The sequence below is a fragment of the Xenopus tropicalis genome, chromosome 3 (genome assembly GCF_000004195.4).
Source record: "Xenopus tropicalis strain Nigerian chromosome 3, UCB_Xtro_10.0, whole genome shotgun sequence".
NCBI classification, from domain to species: Eukaryota; Metazoa; Chordata; class Amphibia; order Anura; family Pipidae; genus Xenopus; species Xenopus tropicalis.
This window is the reverse complement of record NC_030679.2, coordinates 91,634,565-91,647,360: the sequence shown is the minus strand read 5'-3', so window position 1 is coordinate 91,647,360 and position 12,796 is coordinate 91,634,565. Positions and strand designations below refer to the sequence as shown.

Sequence of the window (12,796 nt, the reverse complement as noted above, 5' to 3'; positions counted from 1 at the left end):
TGTATGGTTCAGTGAATGCAGACCCAGAAATTATAACAGCAAACAGATTGTGGTTCTTTCCAGGTACAGGGCATGTACTCATCCACTGCTCTGTTGGCATTTTCCACACCTTGGAATGCAACATTTCATCTATATTTAAAAACATTTATGTACCTTTTCATAGCATTATTTATCCATCATTAGCTGAACAAATTTGGATTTTTTTTCATAAAAATATATATAACCAGTGCTGTACTTTGCACCTTTAGTGGATTTAGTTATGCTGAATGCCAAAGCGTCCTACAAAAAAATGCTGGGATTTGACTGAATCCCAAACTGAACTTGGATTCTGTACATAGCTAATTATAATGTATATAGAATACACATAGCAATTTACTGCTGCAACATTTCATGAGCCATTTTGCAAAGACACATTTATGTTGCCTGGTAAAAGGAAATTATGCCATGCAAATATCACTCAAAACCCTAGACAGACAGTGTATTTCCAACTTATGTTTACTGCACTGCAGCACGCAACTTATGTAGCTAACTTCTAAACAGTGACTGTCACCTCTGTGTGGTCCTAGCTGTACATGAGAGAATGACACAATGCTGTTTAAACTTGTCTAAAATACTGAAAGTGATAATAATGAAGACTAATTATGTGACAAGCATTTCAAGTCTGTGCAGGGAAAAACATGATTAATTTCTGAGAGTGACTATACTGTTAATAACTGTTGTTTTCATATTTTGTTTGGTGGCATTAAAATAATATCAAGTTATGCCATTTTCAGACTGTAAAGGGCATGCTGGAGAACCCTAATGAACCAGCCAGTGACCTGTCCTACTTCGATTGTATTGAAAGTGTGATGGAGAATTCTAAGGTAACTTTGGGGTCTCTGACAACTATTTATAGATAGGTCTGTTTCCAAGTGATGGTTACAAGTTTGATCACCTTGCTCTGCTTTCTTCTGACAGGTTCTAGGTGAATCCATGGCCGGAATTTCCCAAAATGCCAAAACAGGCGACTTGCCTGCATTTGGAGAATGTGTGAGCGTAGCTTCCAAAGCTCTTTGTGGTTTGACTGAGGCTGCTGTGCAGGTAATTTTACAGGAGGCAAATTGGTTCTTCAGATATTATTGTTGGACAAAAAGCGAGCTTAAATACTTAGTACAGTGACATAGTTGCAGCGTTTTTCAGGCCTTGAGATATGAATTAGCTCACTATTCATTGGGTTTATTGATGGAGTGGTAATTTGTTTTACTATCTTCTTTTAGGGTGATGGCAGACTTTAGGTGGGATCTTAATGTGTATGGCCACAACAGTTAATTATATACGGGGTTCATTTATGAACTGGTAGTTTGATTCACTGCTTTTCATCCTCCAACTGTTGCTCGGATGAACAAGAAAGTTGCATAATGAAAGCTGTTTAAATGTAATTCTTTGTCCTGTCTAAGAAAATAACATAAGCAACTCTTAATTCTATAATTTTTATAGCTACTCTTAAGCACATATTCTAACATTTGTGTCAAATGTAGATGTATCTGGAAGCCAACAGAGCCCCTCCTGCTGTCACAAGGATGCTTGTTCATTGGGGCATGTCCTTTGCTACCCTGGCATGAGCTACCAGCCACAGTTTGCTGAACATTGCCTTGGGGATAATAAACCCATTATCTGTAATGGAGCTTTACATTGCAGTTCCATTATTAATCTAACTATGTGTGGGGCCAGGTAAGATTAAACAGACAAAAGGTCAGGGGAAGCAAAATCACAAGAAATGCTATCGTCCTCAAAAGGGCAATGGCCAGCATTATGCACTTCTGCAGTCACAATGCCAATCAATTGTTCTGTCTTGCTGCTGGTGTTTTTTTTTTGCAAGCAGGTTTTTGACAAAAAAATAAAAAGCCTGCCAGGTTTTAGGTGGCAAGCTTTTTGAGGGCTTTCAGAGTCAGAGATAGCATTTCCTACTACAACAACAAAAAAACATCTTTAATTTCTCTCCCAGGCAGCCTATCTGGTTGGTATATCAGATCCTAACAGCCAGGCTGGCCAGCAAGGACTGGTGGACCCCATACAGTTTGCAAGAGCTAATCAAGCCATTCAGATGGCTTGCCAGAACCTGGTGGATCCAGCAAGCAGCCCATCGCAGGTCAGTAGATTAGGAAATTTTAGTACAATATTATTCTTGAGGAGACTGAGCTTCATGTAAGAAACTATAAAAAAAGATCACCAACAGTATAGTGAATCAGGCACAAGGGCTCATTTAAATTGTTCCATTTGGTACATTTTTTTTAGGGACAGCACATTGGTGACCTAAAAGCTATTGTATTGGTACTAGATGGCACAGATGGAACCATGTATTTAACTCCTTCATTAGGCAGGTATAAAGTACAGCACTCCATTTTATCTGAGACCATTATGCTATGTGCTGAATGCTTTATCATAGGCACAGAAAGAGAAAGTGCACTTCTAATAAAGCTGGGATAGATGTTTGTATGAAGGTAAATGAAATTCTGCAACCATTAGCATTTTTACTTGCCCGACAGAAGCTCTTTAAAGTTTTATTTAAGAAGAGTACTTCTTATTTCTCAGCTTCAGTTTATGTTATATCAGGTATGTTATGTTATAACATGCAGAAACATGAAGCATCTTAATTACATTAGGCTGTATATTCATACTGCTTAGATTCTACAGAATGCGTAAAGCATGGCAAAGATAATGGTGTTAAACGCCAGTGCTAATTTTAGAACTAATTAAAATAAGCAGTAATTGCATTTGTTAGGAGTATTAAGAAATATAAACATTGATCTACATGCTGGACATTGAAATTAATAATGTAATCAAGGTAATAGCACTATGCCAAACTGAGTAATAAGTGTTTTGATCATTACAGACAAGTCAAGTTTGCTTAAAATTAACTTATCACTAACTAAAAGATACATTAAATCTAATGGTGGCAACAGAAAGGATGAGTTTTGGGATATCCAACCAAACTCTGAGTCTAATAATAGGAGGTTTAAACATTCACTCTGATGACCAAATTGCAGTAACCAATCATATTAGTGGAAAAACACAGTCTACCATTCAAACAATTGCATGGCTACTTTGGTCATAAAGTGGAGATGAGAATAATGTTTGAAAACCAGACTGGAGAACTGCAGATCACAGGATTTAAAAATGATGATGCAGATCTAACATTAAATAATCATACTAAATGTTACTTTTTGTATAAACATCTTCTCTAGGTTCTCTCAGCTGCCACTATAGTAGCCAAACATACCTCAGCACTGTGCAATGCCTGCCGAATTGCTTCGTCCAAAACTGCCAATCCTGTGGCTAAAAGGCATTTTGTTCAGTCGGCCAAAGAGGTGGCAAACAGCACAGCAAACTTAGTGAAAACAATCAAGGTAAGAAAAAAAAAAAGAATATATTTGTGTGGTACAGGCCCTGTTATACAGAATGTTTGGGACCTGGGGTTTTCCAAGTAAGGGATCAATCTGTGATTTGGAATGCTATACCAAAAGTATACTAAATACTTATGTAAACATTAAATGGATACTGTCATGGTTTTTATGGTGTACTTTTTATTTCTAAATTACACTGTTTACATAGCAAATAATTCACTCTACCATTTAATATTTTATTCTTGAACCAACAAATTTATCTTCTAGCTCAGTGCTGTCCAACTTCTGTTGTACCGAGGGCCGGAATTTTTCCGACCTACGTGGTGGAGGGCCGATAATGGAAGCCAGTTTTGACCACTCCCCTTTTTGAAACCACACCCACTTGAAACCATACCCATGTTATCACATGATCATACCCATATTAATGGTTGTAGTACAGCAAAAACCTGCCATACTCTGCCTGCCCTACCCTGCCTGTGTGCCATACTCTGCCTGCCCTACCCTGCCTTTGTGTGTGCCATACTCTGCCTTCCCTACCCTGCCTGTGTGTACCATACTCTGCCTGCCCTACCCTGCCTGCGTGCCATACTTTCCCTGTGTGCGCCATTCTTGGCTGGTTTGTGCCATACTTGGCCTGTGTGTGCCATACTCTGCCTGCCCTACCCTGCCTGTGTGTGGCATACTCTGCCTTCCCTACCCTGCCTGTGTGTGCCAACAATACAGCCTGATTACAGCCTGAATCTGAGGTGAGAACCATGCAGGGGGGGGGCAGTTAATCACAGTACTGATACCATTTAAAGCTTACACAAGAGTAAGCCATCAAAGCAGCCAGACAGGTGGGGGGCCATACAGAGGGGGGTCGTGGGCCGCCAGTTGGACAGCACTGTTCTAGCTGTAATATTGGTGTGTAGGTGCCATCTCAGTGCATTGTGCCTGAGACTGAGCTTTCAGAAGGAGCCAGCGCTACACATTAGAACTGCTTTCAGGTAACCTATTGTTTCTCCTACTCCCATGTAATTGGTAGAGTCCCAAGCTTGGCTTGGATTTCTACTATTGAGTGCTATTCTGATATCGACTGAGGGCTGTTATTTTGCTCCCTTCCCATTGGTCAGCTGATCGGCTGCTGGGAGGGGGGATATATCACTCCAACTTGCAGCTCAGCAGTAAAGTGTGACTGAAGTTTATCACAGCACAGGGCACAAGGCTGTGACACCCTGGGAAATGAAAAATATGGCTAGCCCCACGTGAAGTTTCAAAATTAAATATAAAAAAGTCTATGTTTTTGAAAAACTTTCAATGCAGGATTTTGCTGGAAAAGCTCTATTAACTGATGTGTTTAAAAAAAATCAAAACCCCAAAACAATTGTTCCCATGACAATATTCCTTTAAATAAACCCAATAGGATTGTTTTGACCCAATAATGTTTAATTACATCTTAGTCTGGATCAATTGCGAAGGGACTGTTTTATTACTAAAAGGAAATCTTTTTAAAAAAATTTAATTGTTTGATTAAAATGGAGTCTGTAAAGGTAGGCCTTTCTGTAATTCTAAACTTAACAGGTTTTAGATAAAGGATCCTATATCTGTAATTGTTTATTGTGGGTGTATAATGGAAACTAAACTATCACAGTTGGGTCTGTGTTACTAAAACTTGGTCTGTTCTGATGAATCATCTTTTCCAAATTCCTTCCTCACAGACACTAGATGGGGACTTTTCTGAGGAGAATCGGAATAAATGCAGTATTGCAACATCCCCTCTTATTTCAGCAGTGGAAAATTTAACTGCTTTTGCCTCAAACCCAGAATTTGCCAGCATACCAGCACAGATCAGCAGTGAGGTGAGAGGCCACTTAATGTTAAGATCTAGTAAAAAAAAAAATCCTTCCATAATACTAACAAACAACTTATATTTGACCTGTGTAACCAGTCCTATACTCCTTTTTAGTTTGAAACTGGTCATGAAATACCGCTGTATACCGTGTAACAATTAAAATCTGCCCATAGGGTTCTGATCCATTAAAAAAACAGATTTTTGATAAACACTCGCTACTGATGTTAAATTGTTATTTATGCTAGCTGTTAATGATATACAATATGTATTGGTGATAAATCTAAAACAGCTTGACTTGTTAAGTAATCTTGAAAATGGTGCACCACTCCTTTTCATGGTTATTCAGTAAGTAAGACTTATCACTATTAGATATTCCATACCTAATGTTTCACATGCCTCTTCCTCATGAACTCTTTTCAACCAGTGTCTTTATTTCTGTTATTTCTCCATCTCTTGTAGTTATGATTCTTTGATAATTAACATATGAACAAAACCTTTACCTGTAGCCTTTATTCTGTCATATAGCAAGAAGCAGATCCCTGTAACTAAGGTCCTTCTCTGTATATTATGAGATGTAAAAATGCTCAAATATTATGGTGGGATAAGCCACTTTCTCAGCAACAGCAGCTCTCCCCTACTCATTTTCTCAATACAAAATGTAAGCCACTCATTAGGGTGGCACCATGTGGTAACAAAAAGACACCTTTTTTAATACTACATAGTGCCTCAGTGATGAGTGACAATGCAGTTTATTGTGTTATAAAGGCTTTCTTAATTCCCAGCCCTTTAATTCCTTATGTGAACAAAACAGTTATTTCTGCATTGATTTAATACAGGGTGCTCGTGCTCAAGAACCTATTTTAGTGTCTGCTGTCACAATGCTTGAAAGCTCTTCCTCCCTTATCAAGACAGCCCGATCCCTGGCTATAAATCCTAAAGATCCCCCCACATGGTCCAGTCTAGCTGGTCACTCACGTATAGTCTCTGATTCAATCAAGAGCCTTATTACGTCTATTAGGTAAGTGATAATTTCAGTCAGCTTAATGGTAAATTGTATGCTCTGTAAGTTGATGATGTTCCGACTGGGTTCACCTGTTTCTCATTCAAATCCATTTACAGATGAAAACAAATATGAGCAATGTGTAGCTGTTCAAGCACCAATTTCCATCTATAAGTGTGTTAGCAGGCTGTGCATAAATGGTAACTTGTTTATCAGGTAGCTCAGCCCCTCTAGGGTACAAGTATCACCAGATACTAGGTTAGCAAAATAAAAGAAAAAAAGTCAAGTGACAAGAATATGTAGTATGTATTTGTCAATGCTTTCACAGCAGAGCTTGCCCTATGGCTATGTTTACGTTAGCCAATAGTTAATCAAGTTAATATTCTGCTTCTGCTGTCTCGCATATTCGGTTTTGTTATTGATATTTTCATTTCATATATTACAATATTAAAATGAGCAATTAATGCTACCAGCTACTCATAAGGTCTTTATTGCAGGAGTATAGTCAAGAGATAAAGTTGAATGTTCTTTTGACTGCCATAAGCTTTGGAACCAAAGAATAGAATTTGTTATGTACATACAGTTGTATTTTGTAGGAAGAAATATCACAGTATAACAGGACATGACATAACATAGAGAATATTTTTTAGCCCTCACCTATAGGTTTATAATTTATGCCTTATTATAAAGGAAGGAGTGAGCCAGTTTGAAGAATTCATTTTGGTTATCATTGCAGGGACAAGGCTCCAGGACAGAGAGAATGTGACCAGTCCATTGACAGCATCAATCGATTTATCCGTGATATTGAACAGGCGTCTCTCGCCAGTGTTAGCCAAGATTTGGCCATGAGGGATGACATCTCTTTGGAGGTATCAGTTACACATAATTATGAGAAAGAAAACTGTTTTGAAATGTTTCTTAGAATAATTTTCTTCCAAGATTATTGCTGAAACATAGAGCTGATAGTGGATGTGAGTTGTCTTTTTATATTAGCTTGTAGTGCAGATGAGTGAACATGATCTGTGTAGCCAGCCAGCTTGCTTCCTAGCAGAAATAGTCCCTTTTTCATTAGAAATCTCCATCATCAATCATTGTATTGAAAATCACACACACAAAAAAAAAAATTAGGCTTAAGGTAGTGGATCTGCTCCCTTCCCCAGCTCAGCTGATCTGCACTTAAGTACAGCTTCAACTTGTGTGCAGGCACATGCAGTGGAGCAGAAGTCAGAAAAAATGCCTGCTTTCAGGTTTTTGGGCAGACCTCCACTGATTGTGTACTTTTAAGTGCAGATTAAGGGAGGGAAAGTGAGCAGATCTGCTTCTCTCAGCCTAAAAAAAACTGGCTGAGAACTGCTGAGCCAGCACTCCGTGTGCCCTCATCCTTAAAGTTTTCTTGCTTTTCTGCCTTGGTTTTTGTTTTATAATATATGGAATTGCAGAATGTATGATTTAAATTTCTTCTTACTGATTTATCTTGCATTTTTAAACCCTAAATAAGCACCCTATGTCGACAAACTGAATAATCTAACTATATAGTTTAGTTGCAGACCTCATTTACACTAATGTATGTGCAATCCGATTTGCTCAGTGTAGTCAAGTCACTCATTTTTTTGTCATATCACAATAACACTCATATACTCCTAAGGGCATAGTATGGATCTAGAATATATCCAGGTGGAACCAGTCTGTTGGAAGGAGTCCAGCATGCCATAAAAAAACAAAATCATGGTTACCCATTTCTCATAGGTCTCTTACTGCATGGTGTGTAGTCTTTGTGACTATGGGGTATATTTATCATGCTGTGTAAAAAGTGTAGTAAAACATCACCGGTGATGCTGCTTATAGCAGCCAATCAGATTCTTTGCTTTGATTTTCTAACTGTTGAAATGTAATTGGTGGGCAACATCACTGGTAATGCTTCACTCCACTTTTTACACAGCATGATAAATATACCCCTTAATGTATATTTATATTCAATGCAATGTCTACCATCCTTGTTTATACTGTTACTTTGTTTTAAAAATGTACAGCAATGCATATACATGCAAAGTATGTATGCATGCCTAAAATATTAATTGGGTGCAGTCTGGCTGTGAGACACCCTTTCCTTTGTCCATGTGAATCAGACTGAACATGTGCCAGTATCTATGAAGAATAGACAACATGTAGACAAATGGAAAAAGGCTTTTTATTAACACCAGCCCTCTTTCCTCAGTTGGTCTTCTTTACACAATACCTGAAGCCTTCAGAAGTTTTGCACTTTTCATTGTTCATTTACTCTTATTCCCTGCTCTGCTCCCAGGCATAGAATTCATAATTATACCTTCAGACTAGTCAGCATTCTTGATATGTACTACAGATTTTGACACTATACTTGCAAGATGTTGTAGCAGTCAGAAGTGGGACGCAGCTTAGCTTCAGCTAATATGCTCTGTGCTGAAATTAGTCACATTAAAATATATTCCCTCAAAGAACAAAAACAGCAAAGTATATTCCATGTTGTAGTTTTTTGTAACAGATTTATAACTGTGTTGCAGATTTAGAACTGTAAGAAATTCAAGACCTTTGATTCCATGCTGTGTCTCAGGACCCAGAGTTTAACAGTGACATAATGGTTTAAATCAAGAAGATGTTCACTTAAAGGAACAGTAACACCAAAAAATGAAAGTGTATAAAAGTAACTAAAATATAATGTGCTGCTGCCCTGCACTGGTAAAAGTTGTGTGTTTACTTGAGAAAGTCTACTATATTTTATATAAATAAACTGCTATGTAGCCATGGAGGCAGCCATTCAAAGGAGAAAAGGCACAGGCACATAGCAGATAACAGATAAAACACTATTGTATTCTACAGAACTTATCTGTTATCTGCTATGTAACCTGTGCCTTTTCTCCTTTTTTCCAGCTTGAATGGCTGCCCCCGTGGCTACACAGCAGCTTATTATATAAATTATAGTAGAGTTACTGTAGCAAACACACCAGTTTTACCAGTGCAGGGCAACAGTGCATTATATTTTTATTACTTTAAAGCTCTTTCATTTTTTGGTCTTACTGTTCCTTTAAATGCAATCACCAAAAAAACAATGGTTCATTAAAGGGACATTATATTTTTGGAGCATGAGATCAATGGAAAGGGCTTGTACTTGAACATACTTTTTGCCTATTGTTCATTAAAATCTTTGGTTTTGGTATTTCTCACGCTAAACAGAGCAAACAAGGAAATTAAGCTACTCATGTTTGGTTCTTGTGAGGTAGATATTTAAATTACCAGTGCAGAGACTGACCCCATTGCATAATGAACTTCTGCTTTACTGTAAACAAAACAGTCACAACAAAGGCTGGGGGAATTTATACAGAGTTCAATATTACTACTTTAGCATTTGGTGGTAGAGCAGTAGTGCAGATTTATGCAGGTGATAAATCTTCGGTTGCCAGTACCCTAAACTCTGGTAATTAATAGTAAGATAGTAAGTGTGAAAGCAGGGTAATTATCCATTAATGTTTAAAGATAAAGATGTACAATTGAAATCAAGGGCTGACCCTCCATCAAATAGTTTTCAGTCAAAAAGCCGAGTTATATTACAGGAAATGTCCTATAAAATAATTAAGTTCTTTTTGTCTGTTGTCTTTCTCTACAGGCTTTGCAGGAACAGCTCACGTCTGTTGTGCAAGAAATAGGCCACCTTATTGATCCCATCACTACAGCTGCAAGGGGAGAGGCAGCACAACTGGGGCACAAGGTATAGAAAATTAACTTTAACTTTCTCAAACAGCATAAAAAGAGAAATATTCTCTGATTGTGGCTTATTGCTTCCTGATATACTCTTCTTTTCAAGGTAACCCAGCTTGCCCGTTACTTTGAACCTTTAGTCCTTGCTGCTGTTGGATTAGTCTCCAAGGTCCTGGATCATCAGCAACAGATGACTGTACTAGATCAGACCAAGACACTGGCAGAATCTGCTCTTCAAATGCTTTATGCTGCCAAAGAGGGAGGGGGCAATCCTAAGGTACTAATATCTTTCAGGTCCTTAAATTTATCTATACATTTATAGTCTACAGCTAGCTATAGTTCAAACATATGTATTTTAGTATTGGGAGGGGCGTTTAATGTGATTAAAGTTATGAAAAAGTGCAGCTAACCTTATATATATAATCTACCTTCTCGTTCTTAATGCCTTGTTGACTTACGCATTACATGTTTCATCTAGGCCTTCCACACTCATGATGCAATAGCTGAGGCAGCCCAGTTAATGAAAGAAGCTGTAGATGATCTCATGATTACCCTAAATGAGGCTGCCAGTGAGGTTGGCATGGTCGGTGGAATGGTGGATTCCATTGCTGAAGCTATGAGCAAGGTAAAGATAAAGCTTCTGTTACATAGTTACATAGTTACATAGTTACATAGGGTTGAGAAAAGACCTGAGTCCATCAAGTTCAACCCATCCAAGTAAACCCAGCACACACAACCCACACCTACCAATCTATACACTCACATACATAAACTGTATATACAACTACTAATACTAACTGTAGATATTAGTATCACAATAGCCTTGGATTTTCTGATTGTTCAAGAACTCATCCAGGCCCCTCTTAAAGGCATTAACAGAATCTGCCATTACCACATCTCTAGGAAGGGCATTCCACAACCTCACTGCCCTCACCGTGAAAAACCACCTACGCTGCTTCAAATGGAAGCTCCGTTCCTCTAATCTAAAGGGGTGACCTCTGGTGCGTTGATTGTTTTTATGGGAAAAAAGAACATCCCCCATCTGCCTATAATCCCCTCTAATGTACTTGTACAGAGTAATCATGTCCCCTCGCAAGCGCCTCTTTTCCTGAGAAAACAACCCCAACCTCGACAGTCTAACCTCATAGTTTAAATCTTCCATCCCCTTAACCAGTTTAGTTGCACGTCTCTGCACTCTCTCCAGCTCATTAATATCCTTCTTAAGGACTGGAGCCCAAAACTGCACTGCATACTCAAGGTGAGGCCTTACCAGAGACCTATAAAGAGGCAAAATTATGTCCTCATCCCTTGAGTCAATGCCCTTTTTTATACAAGACAGCACTTTATTTGCTGTAGTAGCCACAGAATGACACTGCCTGGAATTAGACAACTTGTTATCAACAAAAACCCCTAGATCAGGGGTGTGCAAACTTTTTAGCTCAGGGGCCACATTAACATACGGGCCGGACCGGGCCGGGACAGCGTTACGCCCGGGGCTGCCATCAAAAATTATGGGGCCTCTCAGCTCCTCACCAGCGACCCGCTGCTTCCTCCATCCCGTCCTTCTGTTCCCAGGCTCCCCAGTGCATTCTTTTATATGGTTGCGCCCCGTGCGTGCTGACGCTGTGCGCACGCACGGGGCGCAACCAATCAGAGCTCGTCATTCTTTTAAGGGGGCCTGAGACGGCGGGCCGGATTAAAAGGGCTGACGGGCCGGATGTGGCCCGCGGGCCGTAGTTTGCCCACCCCTGCCCTAGATCCTTCTCCATTAAGGAAACCCCCAACGCTACCATTCAGGAGATAGTTCACGTTTATATTATTTCTACCAAAATGCATAACTTTGCACTTATCAACATTGAACCTCATTTTTCAGTTTGCTGCCCAGTTTTCCAATTTTGTCAAATCGCTCTGCAAAGCGGCAGCATCCTGCATGGAACTTATAGTTTTGCATAATTTTGTGTCATCAGCAAAAATAGAAACAGTACTGTCTATGCCCACCTCCAGGTCATTAATAAACAAGTTAAAAAGCAAAGGACCAAGGACTGACCCCTGCGGTACTCCACTAACCACACTGGTCCAATTAGAAAATGTTCCATTTACCACCACTCTTTGTAATCTATCCATCAGCCAGTTCTCTATCCAATTACAAATACAGGTATCGGACCCCTTATCCGGAAACCCGTTATCCAGAAAGCTCCGAATTACGGAAAGCCCGTCTCCCATAGACTCCATTTTAATCAAATAATTCAGAATTTTAAAACTGATTTCCTTTTTCTATGTAGAAATAAAACAAAACCTTGTAATTGATCCCAACTAAGATATAAATAATCCTTATTGGATGCAAAACAATCCTATTGGGTTTAATTAATGTTTTATTGATTTTTTAGTAGACTTAAGGTATTGAGATCCAAATTACGGAAAGACCCCTTATCCGGAATACCCTTGGTCCCAAGCATTCTGGATAATGGGTCCTATACCTGTATTATGTTCTAGGCCAATATTCCTTAATTTGATTATTATTAGTATTCTGTTTACAGAATACTGTGCATGATGCCATGAATAATTTACTTATTCACCATGTTATTTGAAGACAATGATCCCCAACTAATAGCTCTTGAGCAACATGTTGTTCACTAACCTTTTGGAGGTTGCTCCCACTGGTGCAGGTGCTTATTTTTTTTTTATTCCTTGCTTGAAAGCACGTGTAGGTTGCATAAAAAACAGTTACACTGACTAAACCTCCTCTTTGTTGCCAGTCCACAAAGGGACTAACAAATAGCCAATCACAGCCCTTATTTGGCACCACCAGGAACTTTTTTTATGCTTTTGTTGCTCCCCAACTCTTTTTACGTT

General features: G+C 38.9%; 1 protein-coding gene across 3 annotated transcripts in view; it reads left to right on the top strand.

The window, feature by feature from the left end:
• The window catches only part of tln2 (talin 2), a 132,648-nt gene that overhangs the window by 104,162 nt on the left and 15,690 nt on the right, over positions 1-12,796 (top strand). For all 3 annotated transcript variants that reach the window (XR_004222020.1, XM_012966875.3, XM_012966874.3), the window contains exons 32-41: positions 774-863; positions 958-1,080; positions 1,985-2,128; positions 3,225-3,386; positions 5,081-5,221; positions 6,051-6,232; positions 6,951-7,083; positions 9,852-9,953; positions 10,050-10,220; positions 10,422-10,568. Coding sequence is in view for 2 of the 3 variants with exons in the window: in XM_012966875.3 (XP_012822329.1) it covers positions 774-863; positions 958-1,080; positions 1,985-2,128; positions 3,225-3,386; positions 5,081-5,221; positions 6,051-6,232; positions 6,951-7,083; positions 9,852-9,953; positions 10,050-10,220; positions 10,422-10,568 (1,395 nt within the window). In the remaining variant the exon portion in view is untranslated. The remainder of the gene's footprint in view (positions 1-773; positions 864-957; positions 1,081-1,984; positions 2,129-3,224; positions 3,387-5,080; positions 5,222-6,050; positions 6,233-6,950; positions 7,084-9,851; positions 9,954-10,049; positions 10,221-10,421; positions 10,569-12,796) is intronic.